This window comes from Acipenser ruthenus, chromosome 29 (assembly GCF_902713425.1).
Source record: "Acipenser ruthenus chromosome 29, fAciRut3.2 maternal haplotype, whole genome shotgun sequence".
Classification (NCBI taxonomy): Eukaryota; Metazoa; Chordata; class Actinopteri; order Acipenseriformes; family Acipenseridae; genus Acipenser; species Acipenser ruthenus.
In genome coordinates this window covers 20,355,664-20,374,747 of record NC_081217.1, presented here as the reverse complement: position 1 = coordinate 20,374,747, position 19,084 = coordinate 20,355,664, and the positions used below count along the sequence as shown (strand labels likewise).

The 19,084-nt window shown below is 40.1% G+C and overlaps 2 protein-coding genes across 5 annotated transcripts; both read left to right on the top strand.

Annotated features, from left to right (window-relative positions):
• Positions 1–2,029: 2,029 nt before the first annotated feature.
• On the top strand, positions 2,030–6,444 carry LOC117964456 (suppressor of cytokine signaling 2-like). The gene is made up of 3 exons (XM_059004286.1): positions 2,030–2,636; positions 4,047–4,357; positions 4,870–6,444. Exons 2-3 carry the CDS (start codon positions 4,054–4,056, stop codon positions 5,361–5,363), a joined length of 798 nt encoding a protein of 265 aa, XP_058860269.1. The 5' UTR covers positions 2,030–2,636; positions 4,047–4,053; the 3' UTR covers positions 5,364–6,444.
• Positions 6,445–12,041: 5,597 nt separating this feature from the next.
• On the top strand, positions 12,042–17,640 carry LOC117429077 (small integral membrane protein 29-like). 4 transcript variants are annotated; one of them, XM_059004288.1, is made up of 6 exons: positions 12,042–12,115; positions 13,685–14,006; positions 14,099–14,124; positions 14,880–14,985; positions 16,360–16,516; positions 16,871–17,640. In XM_059004288.1, exons 2-5 carry the CDS (start codon positions 13,737–13,739, stop codon positions 16,498–16,500), a joined length of 543 nt encoding a protein of 180 aa, XP_058860271.1. In that variant the 5' UTR covers positions 12,042–12,115; positions 13,685–13,736; the 3' UTR covers positions 16,501–16,516; positions 16,871–17,640. The 4 variants fall into 4 exon arrangements, with proteins under 4 accessions (XP_058860271.1, XP_058860270.1, XP_058860272.1 ...); XM_059004287.1 differs by having other exon boundaries at positions 12,103–12,201; XM_059004289.1 differs by lacking the exon at positions 16,360–16,516 and adding an exon at positions 15,970–16,049 and having other exon boundaries at positions 12,103–12,201.
• Positions 17,641–19,084: the final 1,444 nt, after the last annotated feature.

Here is a 19,084-nt window from a genome sequence, read left to right as displayed (position 1 = left end):
CAAACGCTGCTGATAAAATACTGACACCCAGGGTTACGCGCAAATACCCGGACAGTCCTACAGCAGGGAACAAAAGCATGACCCCAAACCAAATGTCAGTCCTGGTTATGTATATGGCTTCTTCAGGAACTACTGAACAACAGAACTATGATTTAAAAAAACAAACAAACAAAAAAACATTGGTGCTCATTTTACATGTATGTTGAGATTATTATTTTATTATTATTATTATTATTATTTATTTCTTAGCAGACGCCCTTATCCAGGGCGACTTACAATCGTAAGCAAATACATTTCAAGTGTTACAATACAAGTAATACAATAAGAGCAAGAAATACAATAACTTTTGTTCAAGCAAAGTACAAGTGTGACAAACCACAATTCAATAATACAGCAGATAATAGTGATAGTTACATCAGGATATGATTAAATAGTGATAGTTACATCAGGATGTGATTAAATACAAAGTACTACAGGTTAAACACTTAGCAGATTACAGTATTCTGAAGTACAGGATTAAATGCAGTAAAATAGGGGGCAGATAAGAGCAAAATAAAGCACATTTACATGAAGGGTGATAGTGTCCCAGGATACAAACAGAGGAGTTCTACAGGTGCGCTTTGAAGAGGTGAGTCTTGAGGAGGCGCCGGAATGTGGTCAGGGACTGGGCACAGACGCCTTTATCCAAGGCGACTTACAGAGACTAGTGTGTGTGAACTATGCATCAGCTGCAGAGTCACTTACAATTACATCTCACCCGAAAGACGGAGCACAAGGAGGTTAAGTAACTTGTTCAGGGTCACACAATGAGTCAGTGGCTGAGGTGGGATTTGAACCGGGGACCTCCTGGTTATAAGCCCGTTTCTTTAACCACTGGACCACACAGCCTCCTGTGTGGTTCAGTGATTAAAAATATTGAAGTCGTATTTATGTTCATAGTCCTAACCCTTTGAAGTTTATTTTGAATGCTGCTTCATAACTTATTGGCAGCAATCCGAAATAAAACTTTGAGGTATGAATCAGTAAGACCATTTTATATAGTTTCATACTGTTAAGGAAAAATGTAATCGTGCATGGAACGGCATTTCTTTTTTTTGTATGATGCTAGCAGTAATCGAGAGTGGTCCTCGATTCTGATTCTGATTTCTAGATTGTTTCTCTAAATCTGTTTTGACCTGGCTTTGCACTTGCCCGGATCATCCTAACTGCCTGTCACTCCTCGTGATTTGAATGGAACGTCTTAGTTAGACAGTCAACAGAGACCACAACCGTGAATCACAATTGCAAACATTAGAAAGCGCAAGGAACAGGTGAACAAATAAATAAGATTACACACGAAGCTATTTGATGTGTAAAGCCAAATTAGGCTACACTTCCGAGAACCACACAAGGGCGCTGTTACACAGGGTTAGGCCGTTAAACGTAGACCATAGTTTCTGCAGTTGACAGTGTACTTTAAATGATCATTTAAATAGTGTAGGCGAAAACGAAATAATGTTACATTATTATTATTATTATTATTATTATTATTATTATTATTATTATTATTATTATTATTATTAGTAGTAGTAGTAGTAGTAATAGCAGTGGTATTGAGTATTATGTCTTCCAAGTGAGTTTGCTCCCTTTGTGTTGCTCATTATTAGTCGTATGAAACAATTCATCAACACACTTATTTAATTGTGCGGCAGATCAGCAACGATTCTCAAGAAAAAGGGGTGCAATAAACATGGTCATATTTGGGGAATTCGTTCCAAGACACTCCTATGGTAAAAAGAACATGCACTATCTCGTTATTGTACTAGAATTCACACGCAGTGTTTATTCCGAAAAGAGAACGATAGACAAAAAGTCCCCCCCCCCCCCCCACGTTATTTTTAAGAAAAGACCGTTTCTATGCATATGTATGTGGGGGGGGTTGTCGAACAAAAAGAGAGAGTGAAAAAATACACCCAATGACCTCATTGCCTCGGCTGCTGATTGGCTGAGTTCTGGCAGACTAGTAACACGTGACTCGTCTTTCTGGGAATATTCCTGGAAAGAGGCGCGTGCGTTTGCTAAAAACGAAAAAAAAGGTAGAGTGAAAAAAAAAAACAAGAAAATAAATTTCAAACTGATCCTGATAGATGACACGAGTGGACCACGATTTCGTGTTCATATTCTCGGACAGCGCTGGACGAACGCGGTTTTAATAATAGAAGTCAAGAATATACAGTAATAGGCTCTATATATAGCATAATATTCGTGTTACTGTGTTAACAAAAGCGCAAAAAATACACGAGCGACAACAGCAACTAACAATCCGTTCAGATGCATTTCACTGCGACTAAACAAAGAAAGTGCCTCACTTAGAACTGTGAATTCACAAGACTCGACTGCAGTGATAGGTAATAGTTAAACTGGCAAGTGGTTGAAGTTTGAATTCATTAATATATACATATATACCTTACTCGAGTTTCTGTAACTGAACGCGCTCTCCTCGCTAACACGTATTATTACTACATAATTAGAGTTCCGTGTTACTGTTTCATTGTTATAACCCTGAACTTGACTCCAGCGAGGAAATAAAAAACGAATCAAATAACATTTTAGAAAGACTGGCTGCGGTGTTTTCTCCTGGGTGTGAGGTGAACAAGGTGAGCATGGTTCATATTTATTTAAAAGGAAAAAAAAGCATGCATTTCTATAGACAGTGCTAATTAAATATATGAAAGCTAATGGCCGCAAATTGATTATCACCGGTGTGGCATCTGAACAGCTTATACATAATGTATGGGATGCTGGTAAGTATCGCTATATACATTCAGAGCAAATGGATTTTATTTTATGTTTGAAGAGCGTCGTAAAAATGTAGTTGGATGGTGTGGTTTTTCTAATAGAAGACGTTTTGAGTGGTGTGTGTTACACCAGCTCAAGGTCTGTTCAATGGAAATGCATACATTAAGGTCGTTTGAGGAATCGGGTATAATTATAGGGTTAAAACGCGGGGGTCGATAAGATGATCTGTTATTAAAAACGTAACTTTTTCAAACAGTAAGATTGTGCACAGGCAAAATACACACGCAACAAAATCGATCACCAGTAAACAATTGTTTTGTTGCCTTTCAAACGTAATACTATCCGATTTCATTGTATGTTTGATTATGATTATTAATAAATATCTATCTATCTATCTATCTAATATATATATATATATATATATATATATATATATATATATATATATATATATATATATATATATATATATATATATATATATATATATATATATAAACGATTAAGACTCCTAAATTAAATGTGCCAAGAAAAAGCTTCCATTTTGTCTTTTTTTTTTGTTTTTTTTGGTATGAGGGTTTATGAATTAATTGGAATGTGTAATATGTTTAGAATTATTAACATCAAATAAAGTAGGTTTTTTTAAATAAATACATGTATAACACACTTGTTAGTGTTGTTGATTATTTTTTTGTTTTGTTTAAAGCTGATAGTTTTCAGTAGTGTTGTTTAAATGTAGGCTGTAATTAAAAACATTAAGGAATGCGTGACCCTGGAGCAAGTAAACACGAAAAAAAAAAGATATACTGTACAGATATGCAGTCTGTCCATACAATACACTTTCATTTGATCTTGTTAATACACCGGATAGAGATTTTTAAACCGTTTGTTATTTCATCAATTCACATTTTTTCACATTAAAAGGGCTATAAATATAGTTTCAAACCCAGTTATATTAACTTCGAAGTGTAGTGTTTTGTTACCGACTGGACTTTTTTATAACTACCCAGGCAGGTCTCGCCTTTTACTGTGCTTCCCATCTCTCTCTCTCTCTCTCTCTCTCTCTCTCTATATATATATATATATATGAATGAGTGAAATGCCTCGTATTTTGTTGATACATGTTAAAACTGCGTTTGTATTTTACTGTTGTAAAGCAGTAGGTTCTTACACTAATGTTAGCCCACTAGAACAGATGGGGTCATAACCTAGTTTTTTGTAAAGCTCAGTATGTATATTCTCTTCACCTAATTTTGTTGGCGTTGTAGATTTTGGATGGGGCATGTGCATTGCGTCTCAAAGATCCCGGACACTGACGCACACTCACCCGACTTACCGTACTTCAAGCGGGCTGTGGGCCACAGACAAGTCCCCGACTCATCAACGCTCTCGCCGCCAGTGAATCCCGCTTCTGACCCGCTGGAGCCCGGCCCGATGGTTCTGCCTAACCTGCTCGTCATCCCTGAGAAATTGCTTACTGCAGCCCGCTTTAAAGACCCTAGTTTCGGCTCGCCACAGAGAGAAACCACGGAAGACCTAATCAGGGTGGCCTCTGCCATGACCCACCTCGAACTGTCTGGTAAGTAACCCATTAGTTAAAATAATAATAATAAAATACATTAAAAAAATTAAAAAATATATCTAAAAAGTATATATACTTTGAGTAAATTGTTGATGCTCATAACATCGATATATAATAATAATAATAATAATAATAATAATAATAATAATAATAATAATATATTCTGAGACATTATTAAAAGCCAGTGTTCTTCTTAAGATACATACATTGTATGTACAGTATATTATTATTATTATTATTATTATTATTATTATTATTATTATTATTATTATTATTATTATTATTATTATTAATCATAATAATTGTAATCATAATAACAACATTTTCTATAGTCTTTTGAAATATCTGCACATTCCAAACTGAAGTCTAAAATACAGAAGAAAATGGAGGGCCAGTGCTAACACTGCTAGTCCTAACAAGTTTGCGAAATGGATTTAAAAAATGAAACCTTGTTTAGAATCCTTTTCAAAGCGCTGGCTGCTAGCATACTGTCTTTTATGTACATGCAGGCTGGTACTGGGGTTCGATCACTGCGGCACAAGCCAAGGAGCTTCTAAACGAGGCTGCAGAGGGGACCTTCCTGCTGAGAGACAGCTCTAACCCAGGGTACCTGCTTACCCTCTCCGTGAAGACCAGCCTGGGACCGACCCACCTCCGCATCGAGTACTCGGGGGGGGCTTTCTGCTTTGACTCCATGGTCGTGGCACGACCCAGGCTGCGGAAATTCAATGGGGTGGTGGACCTGCTTCAGCACTATGCCCTCACCTGCCTGCGAGCCGCAAGTGCCCAGGAGGAGCGGGAATCTGACCCGTCTTCCACAGCCACGGTGCCACCAAAAGAGACCTCCCTTCAGCTGAAACTCACCCGCCCCCTGTATGTGGAGACCCCGAGCCTCCAGCACCTGTGCAGGGTGGCCATTAACCAGAGCTCCCGAAACAACACGGACCTGCCTCTGCCCCCCAGGCTGAAGGGCTATCTTCAAGAATACCCCTTTTACCTGTAGTGATATCTAACAGTGGCGCCGCCCTTATTAAGCATGACTTCATCTTATGTCAAATGCTCTCTTCTGAAAAGGGGAGCCGCGCAGTCCTTGGCAGCTGGGGCTCTTCAGCACGGATTCAATTGAAATGTACAGCTGCTTTGTATGGTGCTATTCATCCAAGCCACCAGACATAGGAGGACTCTTCTTAAACAGACAGGTAACATTCAGAAGGCTGTGTATTGCACCTCTGAAAAGTGTGATTGCATGTGGCCAGGAAATATCATAATTAAGTATAGCATTTAGGATACATTTACCTTTAGCTAAGGTATTGCAACACCCTGCTACTCAAGAAACACTAAAAGGGGTCTTTGTATTAATAATTCTTAGCAGTTGTTCAAGATTAGTTTCATATTCCAAATGCATCCCACAATCATTCTTGTGACATTCCTAATACATGGCAGGGAAGCGAAACAGACTTTAATGACTGTTAAACGAATGCATTTACACAGTAATGCAAAAAGAATAGCGAAAAAAAAACAACTGAAAAAGAATGCAAAATACAATCTACATTGAATCCAAACAATTTTTTTAAAATCATATTGAGAAATAACAAACGGCACACAAAGCTGACAAAAAGAATGCATTAAGAATACTAAGAGAATTCATAGTTGCTGCTTTAGAATTGTTTCAGACTTTGCCCTGGCCAGAGCACAGCATGGACCAGACTTCAAGTATATGTAATCCATTGATCTTCTAGTAAATATTTTGCCTTGTGGACCAAATTTCCTTAAAGCTCCTGATTTTCACACACTTTACAGTGGTCTCATAACCAGATTGACGAGGAGAGCATGTTCTAGACCTGCAAGCTGACTGGGCGGTCTGGTTTGTACTGGTCTGTACTGGTTTGTACGGGTCTGTACTGGTTTGTACGGGTCTGTACTGGTTTGTACGGGTCTGTACTGGTTTGTACGGGTCTGTACCGGGCTTGTGGGCTTGTGGTAGTGGAATCATTACATCTCATTAAGGCATCAAGAAGTGTTATTAACAACACCATTGTGAAATGTTTTATGTGTCAAATAAAAATATGTTTTAAAGATCAAAACGGGTTTGTTATTCTTCAATAAAAAATGATGACTGTGCTATTCTGGAGACCCTATTGGAGGTGGTAAAAAACCACCTGACTACAGTCCTGGCAGGCTATGGTGTCCATACTCATTTTTATAATCTAATTTTGTGTCCGTCTCTTTAGTATCAGTGCTGTTCGGTACACTGAGAACGAGTGAGCTGCTTGCTGAATTGCAGTTTGAGGAGGATGGGTGGTGGCAGGTTGCCAGGTTTTTTCCCCCCTTGTTTTTATCTCTTGTCTCTGTATCTCTGAGTCACTGGGATTACAAAGCTCTTTCTAGGAAAGGAAGGGTGTTTAGTAAAAAAAAAAAAAGCGCAGCAGTCGGTCTCTGACAGACCTCTCCCCTGGGGGAGGCTGGAATTAGCCATTCTTTCATTGCATTCTGAGAAGAATAATCAGCTGCAGTCCCTGGAACTCTGCAGCAGCCTGTGTGTGTGTGTGTGTGTGTGTGTGTGTGTGTGCGCGTGTGTGTGTGTGTGTGTGTGTGTGTGCGCGCGTGTGTGTGTGTGTGTGTCGGGTGGTTTTGTACTTCCCTTTCTTTATACATTAAGACCAATTTGGACTAAAATTAGTGCAATATAGCCCCAAAGCAATTTTACACCATACACTTCTACACTGTTTGACCTCTATAATAATCACCAGTTAAAATGCTCTGCTGGGGTAACAGGGTTTGGAATCCCAATAAAAATGAATGAGATTCCACTTGTTCTGTAACATTTTGTTTTTATAAATGTGTAATATGCTAAACCAGCGATGCAGAACACCAAGCAGCTGCACCAGGGCTAAATGAAAAACGTGGGAAGTGCTTGGGGAGAAACACTAATAATTCCCCTGGAAAGAGGATTGATTCCTGGAGATTGTAGCGGCTTCTTCCCCTCCTCCAACCGAACGACCTTGAGCTTTGCACAGAGCTTCACGAAGAAAGGGCGATCGGCTGTGCGGTGAAAAAGCAGCTGTCCTGTTTGACAAACACTATGTGTGTGTCAAAGAGGACCCCCCTGCATTCACATACATACGCTTCCACGGGTCCAATCATTGCTGCTATTCAAACAATAGAAAGTCATCTTTAGTTTTATTATAATTATTAATGTTATCTGTGCAGGGTTGTTGAGCGCATACTGTTTAGGTCTATCTGTGCAAGCTTAGGGATCTTACCATTTTCATAACATGTGATTTGAACATTTGTATGTGCATAACAGTGAGGAAATGAACCAAGCACCCTTCACCCAAAACATCCATCCACTGGCGATTAATCTAAGAGCATAACCATTTTCACACACATATTGGCATGATTTACAGTGATAGGACAACAGCATTCCCTTTATTTCTATTCTATTTCAGTAAACTAATAAACCCAGCCTGTCATAACTGAAAAAAAGACACTGCAATTACAAAATGTGGCCGCCAGATGGCACTGTGTACTATGCTAAAACCGCTGTAATGCCTTAAACACCACTAATACCCGTCCTGACAGATTAATGATAAGACATCAGTAAAATCAAACACTCAAACCATGAAGTTGGTTTAAAAGACGGAATAGAGAATAAGGATGACAGCAGAATTGCCCATTGGACCAGCCGTTTTAGTCTTTTGCCCGATCATGTTTTATTGCAGACTTGAAACAAACACATGGGAGACACATGGAAAGTGTTGTAAACGGTCAGCCGAAAGCAGCAAGGATTGATCTGATGTGTCCTTAGGGGATAACGCTGCTGCTGGCTAGCTGGCTAGGAGCCATGCATGCAGGCATGCCAATTACATAGGGAATCCCAGTTCAGAGCACGAGGGGAAACCAGTCTGATTTTCAAATGACGTTGTGAGATTAGAAGTTTCCATGTATAGAAAGGCTGTGAAATAAGTGCTTGATCAGAGGTTGTGCACCAGTCTTAGGGTTTAATGTAAAGATGGGTGGGTTGTATCCTTCATGTGAATTCAGTACAGTATGATTATTGAACACTGAACTGTGCAACTTGTGTGTAAAGCTGCTTAAAATGATAACACATGCAATTGGTAGTCATGACGTGTGACTGTGTTCTTACATGTCAAATAAGCTAACAAACTTGTACAATTAGTGAAATCAGAGAATATATGAAATAAAGTATTTATTTATTGTCAAGCATCACATGAAGTCAATACAGAGATTATTATTATTATTATTATTATTATTATTATTATTATTATTACAATAATGTATTGAATGTACTGCAATATGTAATAAAGTATAGTGATAGATGTATTTATCTTGCATTTAATTGTATTATTACTTGTACTGTAACACTTGAAATGTATTTGCTTACAATTGTAAATCGCCCTGGATAAGGGCGTCTGCTAAGAAATAAATAATAATAATAGGATATTAAAGCATAGGTAAGCACTGTAAAAGTCAGAGAGTTATGGTAAAGCATAAGTCACACTTGAGGCCTCTTTAATGGTATTTACAGTGCAGTACAATATGTACTATATAAATAAAGCTTCTAATGTTTGTGGTTCAACACGATAAAGCCTGATTTTTACCCCGTCCAATGGAAGTAGAACCCACGAGTAAAGCATGGGGAAAAAAATGAATGTGAAGCAAGGTGTGTAAAGAAATCTTCTTTGATAGAGAGACCGGTCAACCAAAAGTGTGTGCTACACATGACCGGTGTTTCTAATTTTTTGTCCCGATCCTGTATCTGTGACTGTCAGCTTCTCCTTCTTCCCCTGTGTTGTTTTTCCAGCCGTTCTCTGTATTAATTACCGTGCATCACATGCTGTGATTGTCCTCGCCTGTGCGTATTATTATTTTCTCAGAAGTGGCTGGTGCTTTGACAGACGGCCATCTGTTTTCTCAGAACGTTTTCTTTTTCCGAGGGGGGAGGGGAGAACGGAGAGGAGAGCGAGTGAGGGGCTATTCCTGGAAACTCAGGCATCTGCTGGCATGGTTGTTTGTTTTTTAAGAACACGTTAGGAGGGCAGGGAGCGGCTGTCTATCTCCATGTTGATCCTTTAAGATCCAGGGATTAACACTTCTTTTTTCAATTTTTTTTTACTGTATGTTTTTTAGTGTACCCATATGTACAGAATGCCGTTTTATAGAATGGGGTTACCATGTAGGAGCCCTGATAAGGTCGGAAGAGATTTAAAGTAGTGAAAGGTGATGAGTGCCTGTAGAAAACTAAATGTTACAATTTTCCAAGCATCTCTCTCACTGTTTTTCTGCTGCTTGGTTCTGGGTCCTGTTTCTCTCATGTTGAGTTACTGCATCATTGCATCATTTCTCTGTCAGTCTGCACTAACCTGGCTTGTCAGAAGAACAATGTGATCTGAATGAAATGAGGAAATCCATGTACTTTTAGACGTTCTTTCTAACCTGAACACAGTAATTATTGCTGTTTTTGTCAGTAATAATTTGATTGAACTGTACAGAATGGTCAGTGTCTACTACAGTGACCTCTCTCTGGGCTCTCTGCTTGTCTCTGCGTGTTTTCTGTGGTATCAGTGAATCAAATCAGGGCAGAGGGAGCGAAGCAAACTGGCACGCAAGCCCAAGTCAATATTGTCTTTGAAGTGTTTTTTTTTTCTTCAAGAGTTTCATAACAAGCAGCAACATCTAGAATGGATGGTTAATTATTTGGGTTAAGAAAAATAACAAAGAAAAAGAAAATATTAATAAATATTATTAAATATTAAATATTATTGCAAGCCTTGCCGTTGACCATCATGCACTCATTTTACCTGGAGGGTGAAATTGTCCCCACCCCTTCAATGGCTTCCCTGTCATTAACCAATCAGCTGCTTCCCCTATTGACTGACATGCTTTCGGCCAGTAATATGCTTTGACCCAGAAGACGCTACGGAGGTAATATAAACCAGGAAAGTGGAATTACAATCGTGTTTAAAATTCAAATCCATGCTGGCTATTAAATGTGTTTCCTTCCAAACTGCATGCTTGAGACCTATGTAGATAATGAAAGTGTAAAACAGGTAAGATTGCTTGGCTACAATCATTTAACCCCAGGAGAGTCGTTAGCAGGTTATCTGCAATATGAACAGAGTGGATCTGGAACAGATCCAGCCACACCACACTGATACTAAAACTGTACCACGGTACTCCCAAGATGACCACGTAGTGTTGGTCAGCACCCGTGTGTTAACATTGGTTTGTCAAAACAAGACAATACCGCCACTGTGCTATGCAATGCCACTAGTCTATCAATGGCTGTGTCCCAGTGCTCCTGTTTTCTATCAGTAGGAAGCCACTGCATTGTCATTATTTGGCCAGAGCAAATGGTGTCTTCATTATCTTGGTCATTCCACAAGGTTTCTGCTCTAATAGTTTTGTGGCTTGAACAATCGAATTGTTCTCGGGGTTATACAACAACAAACTGACCAATCCAATTCTATCCACCTGGAAAGTGCGGTTCATCAACAGAGCTGAAGGCAGGATGTGACATAAGAAAGTCATGGTTACACATTGGATTAATGATGTCGAAGGGAGTGGCGTACTGCATGAGGATTCGCTGCAGCGCTGTTTTCCAGCCATTAAGAGTGTACTTAGCACACAATTATTCAATTGGTAGAGTAACCAAAGAACAATATATATCCGCCCTAAGAAATCGCTGAGACTCTCCCAGCGCCATTGCCGATGTTATGAGTGAACATTATCTGGGCGGAGGCGGTGAAAGCAGTTGGCTGAGGGCCAGCTGGATGAGATTCAATATGGTCTTTGGAACGGCAACAAAGAAAGACACATGTTTTCCAGGAATTGCATGCAAGCCAGCTAGGCCTGCAAGATTGTTAACAGCTTGTCATGCTATTGGCTGAAAGCATGTCACTCAATAGGGGAAGAAGCTGCTGAAGGGGTGGAGACAATGCCACCCTCCAGGAAGCATGCTTTTCAAACAGGGAGTTCTTTAAACTACTGTAGCACCAGTGTCACGCTCTTAAAAAGTATAGAGATGCTCAACGCGAGGAAAGGGTTTTAGAGAGGCGTACAGTGTTGCACCTTCATAGATGTGTTCAAAGTTAAGAAATGAAATATGTTTATTAAGAAACTGAAAACAATATAAAACAGAAACTGCTAAGGGGGGTGAAATGGTGAAATGAAGAATCTGAATGCGTCCTCTGCACACCCTGGTAATGGGGAGTAACATTTCCAATGCAACCAGTAATTTAATACAGTACAATGTTGAAATTACCAGCAGCTACTGTGGGCACTGTCTTTGTAAACTTGTATAGCAGAGATCAGCTGACTATTCAGGTTCAAGACAAAAGCAGTTCATTCATTGATTCATTCACAGTGCCCTTACTATAACGGTGTACAGCACACTGATTTACAGTCTTACTTATGTAAGAGGTGATCTGTAAGACCAAGTAAATAATATTGACAAGTGATTTACTACAACTCTTGCTGTAATTTTAGGCAAGCGTTTATGATACTGTAACACAAATATCTCAATAAGGTTATCTGCTGCCCTCTGCTGGTGGTTTCAAACCAAAACAGTGAGCCGACAAAGGTTGACAGCGCCGCTTTCTATTGGCCGAACGCTTCCAGCCCCTTTAATTACATCCTCCGAGTCATAGATGTGGCTGTCAGTCATCCTCGGGGGAGGAGTCATCCCCATGACAACAAGTTCTTCCTGGTTTCAGGGCAGGGCTGTTTCGACAGGTAAGCGTCATATCAATAACATAGCAACTGCTGTCTCTCGGTAATACATCGTTTGAGGAATAAAATTAAACACCGCAGAAGGACAGGTAACGGCGCTTTTAATCTGCAGTTGCGTATGCTGCTGTAATTTTGTATAAGGAGCAATATTAACGCTTATAAGCGCTTTAAGACGAGCGCAAGAAATATAAACACATGCAAAAGATGGTGTTTTTCAACTTAAGAAAATATTATTGTGCTAACATTTAAAAGGGCGTGTTTTCTCGAATAACGCCTAACTATAATATATTGTTAGCCGTGGTACAATTTGGCTATTTGGCTAGTTTAAATTACGTTTTTGTGTAAGGTTTGTGGCAGTTTTGTGTATCGCTGCAGAAAACGTGATCGGTGGCGAGTTCTGAAACGGATTGAGAGCTAATTTGGCTGTGCTGAAGGTTCCCGTGATCGTGTTGTTAAATTGAAGAAAGAACAGACAACAAACATGTGTCTTAGCAATGCGTGATTAGTCGTCCATTCACATCTCAAACACACACGTCTCCAAAATTGCAACACACATGTTGCATATAAAAACACTTTCACGTATATTAAACCCGGGCAGTTTCATGAGGAATATAAAGTCAAGATATATGGAGTATTAGGTATTTTCTGGCCATGCATCAATTGTACAGGTTTTGGTTTTACTTATCCTTGTCCCGAATTCATATTTCAAGAAAATATTATTGTATCACCTAATATACTGTAAGAGGAAAAAGCTGGAGACCGATGTGTGTGTGGTGTTAAAAATTAGGCTGTAGATTGTATATCAAAATATATCTCACAACCTCTTACCTCTGTCCGGGTCCATGCGTTGCGTTTTGTTCAGTTCAGCATGTAGCCAGCGTATGAGTGAGGAACGCATGCGCGTTTAAAATATACTGAGGATTCAATGATGTCCAGCACTCTTCGGTTTGCACTGAAATAGCTTTAATAATGCTGAATGGAGGCTGGCGATTCTACAGGGCGTCCCTTAAGCATTATAGGCAGTAACATATTTTATGTAGTGTATTTGTAGAATGTGTTCAGCATGCATGTTCACATTCAAATGATATTATGGGACACTTTGTATTTTTCTGGTTGGTTTGACAGTTATGATTAACGTCACAATGTTGGGATTGGCTAAAGCAGCTAAAAGTAATGATGGTTGACCAGGGGAGGTTGGAACAAGGAAGCAGGACTCTCTGGCCTGTGAAATTCGCCCTGTGCTGCACACTGTTAGTCTGTGGGCTGTAGTCAATGTTTTTTGACTGACCCCATTGTTCTAGACTCTGCTGCTGCTTCCACTAGGCTCCATGTGTTTATTTTACAGTGGATAGGGTCACGAGGGATGTGATCAAAACACAAAGTCATGGGACTGGTTCTCCCTTCTCGTGTGCAATGTAATCCTCAAACAACATGAGTTATTTCATGTTTTCGCCTTGTATTCCTGACTGTTTTTTTGTGTTGAAGTACTTTCCACAATCCTACACAATCCTGTCCTGGACTGAACGGAGAGCACTGTAATGTTTTTTTTTCTCTCTCTCTCTACATTTCAAGGGCCAGTGAGATTTCACACTGATCAGTGAAAGAGAGACCATGTGGAAGTCACATGAGTGCAGAGGATGAGGCGACTGCAACCAGAGAGAAGCAACTTTACTATCAGCCTGAGACAGCCAGCGGATCGGACCCTCTCCCTTTCCCCTTCAGGCCCCCCAGTACAGCAGGGGTGACGGAACTGAGAGCATTACCAATTCCAACGATAACCACCATAATGAGTAGGAACAGCACCACGCCTCCTGACGTCACTGGAGACGCAGCTGCTGGCTACATCTTGGTACCGTTCCTGCTCATCACTATCGTTGGGATAGCTGCTGCCGGGGTTTGTAAGCTGTTCGCTTTCTTGCAAAACCACCACCTCCTAGAATCTGGGTCGGGGAGAAAGGTTCATCTTTTTTCTTTTCTCTTTTTAAGGTGATGTACGTACAGAAGAAAAGAAGGTAAGCCTCATTCCTGTGGGGTGCTTTTCCCTTGATCCTGTATAAAGCACGTTGCTGTGGGATTGGAAAGAATCTCTTGAGATCTGAAACTAGCGTTTTTAGGGGGTGGATGGCGCAGTAAGCTAGTTTTTTTAGCATCTCATTCGCAGGTAGCCTCAACCTAGTTTCACAATTTGTTCTGCAACAAATCTTCTAAATGTATGGTATACTCCTTAACAGTATACAGATATGGCCAAAAGTTTTGCACCCTATAGAATGAACTCATTTTGCTTCATAAAGTTGAATGAAACCACGTGAACAATGTTACGTTCACATATTGAATTACATACCACTTTGTAGTTTTCCATATACTTGTAGTTTCTTTGATTACATCATGTTAAATAAAATATCTAAATTATGTTGGTATATATTTTATTGTCTCAATCCCAAAATTCTAGGTGATGCAAAACTTTTGGCCACAACTCTAATATGTTCACAGCCCTTTTTATTGATTTATTTTTTTCACTGTAGTCCCGAGATTTAAGACCTGAATCTCATGTCCTTGCATTTGGATTCATTAGGAACCCTTTCACAATCCGTGTGAGTTTGAGAGATCAAGTTCTACAGCTGGGGGCTGACACTGTTTCAATTGAATTTCATCTTAATCTTAATGGAAATGCATGAGTTTGGTTTTGGAAAGCATGCCTTACGTGCTGGAGGGTGTACACAGTGGCTGGGTGGCCCCATTGCTAATTTAAGCCGTGTTTGGGTTTCAGGGTAGACAGGTTACGACACCAGCTGCTGCCCGTGTACACCTACGACCCTTCGGAAGAGCTAGGCGAGGCGGAGCAAGAGCTGCTGTTGAGGGAAGAAGACACAAAGGTACCCGAGGGCCGGTCCGACGTCGTCAGTGCAGCATCTCATCTAGAGCTATTAGTTGGCTTCAGTGGTAGGCATAGAGCTGAAGTTTCATACAGCAAGCCTCTCTGAACAGTAGGAGGCGGATGCAATCCAGGGTGATTCCTTCATCAGCTGTTGTTTACACCCGTGGGGAACAGGCTGATCAAATCAACCTGATATAGTTATACTTACAAAGTCTGCTTTTAGATGTTCTCTTGAGTAGAAGTTCTAATAGGTATGTAAATTCCATCACAATCCTTCAGACAACGTGGCATGCTGGCGCCCTCTGCTGGTAGAGGCCAGGCAGGCCTGGAGCGCTGTCTACCAGCCTTTACAGTCTGCTTGAAAACCTTTCTCTTGTGCTGTTGGGGGGGGGGGGGTTTAAATGAGAAATTACATTATTTAAGCTGAATGCTTCCCGTTGATTGCTGTAGTTGCTTGGTAACAAGCACATTTCTGAAGGCAAGTGTTTGAAAAGAATGGATCCACAATTGGGAGATCGTGTGTTTCCAGCCAGTCGATCGGGATTAACCCAATACACTCCACTGATCCCAAGACTACACTGCCCTATACATAGGAGCATAGTACAGTCAACGATCATACAAATGATTATTATTATTTTCTTGTTTGTTTTAAATAAGGACTAGGAGACCTGCGTCCTTGAAATTGAAAATTTGGAGGTAAAAGGAGTGCATACTTTTTACATAAAGATGTTGTTTGGCAATCTGGAACATGTTTCATTTTGTTTAACCTGTCGAGACACCATTTGAAAGAAAAGGTTGCCCTCTTTAAGTTACAGCATCGGCGACTCTTATAAAAAGCTCTTCAGAATGTATTCAGTTGTGCAGGGCTGGCCACAGTGTGAGCCCTGGTGTATGACAGGACTGCCTCCAGTAATGACGGTCTGGGGATGGCGGGACGACATGTGATTCCCTTATTACAGCCTGAACCTTTCCACCTGTCTAGTGTCTCAGTGTAGAAGAATCGGAAGCCCTGCAAGGCTGTAGGTCATGAAGGCAGAGTAGGCAAGGCTTTCAGCTGGAAAGGTAACTCGCAGCTTCTCATCTCGGCTTCAAACGAAGGAATCAGGCCAGTCTGTGCTCTTTTGAAATTGCAGCCTGGTTACATAAATACACATTCTGCCTCTTTTTACTATTTTTGTCTTGTCAATCGCACAGTCAAAAGGGCACTTACTCTGAAAGAGGTACACCTTCTGATGAACTGGACCTCGCAGCTAAACTAAGCCAGACGCTAGGAATATATTTTCATGTAAAAAAAAAAAAAATGACCTTGATTTTAAAGGTTATTGCTAATGAAATAAATGTTAACTGTCATGCACTTCCATTTGTTATGTAGGTTCTGCAGGCTGTGATATTATATTACAGTGTCCTTGGGGGTCAATGTATGTCTATTATAAGGAAAGCAGCTGGTTGGTTAATGGCACGACAGGCGATATTAAAAGCTTCTGGGAAATGCAAGTGTGACAGACTTATCTGAAGTGACAGCATTCAAAGTGAGTGCTTTCTTGAAACAAAACGTGCTACAAGATTTATTTATTTAGTTTTTGTCTTTTGATATGCAAAACCTAGAATAATTGTAAATCATTTTTACATAAAAAAAAAAAACACTTTCAATTAATTATTGCAGGGGTTAAAGTAAGACTCCCGTTGCATAGCAGTTCGATCCATTCCTGGTTTTACTGAGTTTTTAGCAAGACGCACCTGAGCATGTTACCTACACACTGTGGTTAATCAAGCTCGTATTAAAGCCTGGAAAGCGTGAAAGTGCTCTGCAGTAGGAGTCTTATTTCCCTCCCTTAGCTGCTGGTCAGGTCGTTCTGTAATTCTGTGGTCTGTTCCCTGTGTAGGTGTTACAGGGCTGGGGAAAGGCTTATCAACACCGGCGGTCCCTCCTGCTGAAGGACGTTCATGCGTGAGGCTGGGTATCTGCACAAGCACAGGGACTGGCAGGCAGGTTCGGTAAATCCTACCGTTTACAATTGAAGGATTCATTGTCTGCTAATGTGGAGTTGCAGCACCTGTTTTTGCCTTGAGGCATAATGATGATTTCAATTGTTAGATTTTTTTTTTTTTCACATCCTTTTCTTCACCCTGCCCAACTGGAAAGTCTTATTTTTATAGAGGTTTTTGGTTCAGTCATCCAAAATACAGTGTTTCTCGAATCTTCAGTTTCGTATTGAAATCGATCATTATCCTGTGTTCAATCCTACCCCGGCCAAAATACAACAAGCTGCAAGATATTAAATGCCAAAGATTAATTTTTTATTTAAAGTGTTTTGTTTATTCATGTTGTTCTGTTTGTTGAAACCTTAAAAGCACTGATTTATATTCAGGAAAGTGTTACATTATATATTATTTCCTATTATATATGCTTTGTTTTATGTTTGTAATTGTGTTTATAGAGGTATAATTATAATCTACAGATCTAGCAGAAACATTTTGACTTTACCTTCCACTTATGGAAGAATTAAGGAAGAACCTTCTTTATTCAAACTGCCCTCTTAGTCGCACTGGAACCACACAGATAAAAAAAAAACAATACATTGTTTAATGATTTGCTGTAACAGCACTTACCGTAGTTATGTACTAATAAATCCTTCTCCATGTCTTCAATGCATTAATGGTTCAGATTCTTGTATCCCTGGGTTTGGTGTGGTTTCCAACCCCATATCTCTTAATGTGACCAAAAACACAGGAGACATTGATACAAACTGGCGGCGTACGGTTTCTTTGAGCGCTACTGCATGTACCACTGTGATTGTTTTGGAGCTATGGAGATGTACTGCAGTTACTATGAAAACCCTCTTTACAGAATTCTTGTTAAATGAGGTCAGTCTTGCTACAGTGACAGCGTACGTGCCCCTGCAGGAGTTTCATTAAAGAGGGCGTGATGTTCTTTACCACGTTAAGTCACAAGCTTGAGCTTGGGATGTGGCGTGTTCAAATGAAATGGAAGAGGTTTCGTTTTTTTTTTTGCATGTACCCATAGTCCCAGTTACAGATCATTTCTAGTCAGTATTGAGCTGTTTGTTTCATAGATGAATGTTAGTTTGTGCAACACCCTGATAACAGTATTGTACCACTAGCCAAGGCAGACCTTGATTTCACAGACGATTCCTTGTGGCTGATCAGCAAAGCACACCAAAAATGTTACTGTCTATCATTGCAATTTCTGCAAATCTGGAGGGTCTGTGCTGTGTTGTTCTTCACCACTAGAGGTCCCTGTGGTACAGAGCTAAATTCTACCATGCATGCCTGGACTTTCTTTTCCAAACTTGGTGAGTGGATTTTGAGTACATTTACAAAGTTTGATCAATTTCAGAATCTGCTTTGCTTTTGTATTTCAATTTATGGTTCTGTTTTGCTCAGTGAAGTTGCATGCAACATTTCTTTTCGTTCCCGATCTTTATTCTGAGAGATTTACGCATCATACACTAAGTTACCAAGCTTTGAAAACCAGGTCCTTAATTACATATTTCTTGATAACTGCATGAAGTTGTGAAGCACATTTACTTATGGAAATTGACAAGTCTGTTCCTGGTAATTGCACATTTTCATTAATTGCACTGAACCGTTTAGGAAAATGCTCTGTGCTGTAACAGGAGTCCAGTAAAACAACGGTCTGGCAGTACCAGCGCTGCAATTGGACTACGCGAGCTACGGCACAAGGTTACAGCTATGTTATAGACAAACTGCTGCATCCTGAGACCTTGCTGTAGGTCACGTCTGCTGATTGTACTGTAGCTAGACCATGAGAGTGAGTTTGAACTGCTGCATGTTATTCATCAGGGTGAAGTGTAACCTTTAATCTGAGATACCGAGCGCAACGACGAAGAGCCTTAAAATGCGAGAGTAATGCAGAGAAGCAGAGAATCTTGATTCATTGGCAGCAGCTATTAAGAATATTCTTTCTAGAGTCCGATTGATGCATTTCTGTGCACAGTACCAGCAATCTGGGGTGCCCTGGGTGGTGCAGTAAAATACAACGCTTCCCTGGTTTGGCGATGGCACAGGTTTTCCAGTGCTCAGTTTACGTGTGCCTGACCAGCACTTCAATGAGA

Coding starts and splice junctions, on each gene's coding strand:
- LOC117964456 (XM_059004286.1), top strand. CDS start 4,054: ATGGGGCATGTGCATTGCGTCTCAAAGATCCCGGACACTGACGCACAC. Junction 4,358..4,869: donor GACCCACCTCGAACTGTCTG/GTAAGTAACCCA, acceptor ATGTACATGCAG/GCTGGTACTGGGGTTCGATC.
- LOC117429077 (XM_059004288.1), top strand. CDS start 13,737: ATGAGTGCAGAGGATGAGGCGACTGCAACCAGAGAGAAGCAACTTTAC. Junction 14,007..14,098: donor TTGGGATAGCTGCTGCCGGG/GTTTGTAAGCTG, acceptor TCTCTTTTTAAG/GTGATGTACGTACAGAAGAA. Junction 14,125..14,879: donor TACGTACAGAAGAAAAGAAG/GTAAGCCTCATT, acceptor TTTGGGTTTCAG/GGTAGACAGGTTACGACACC.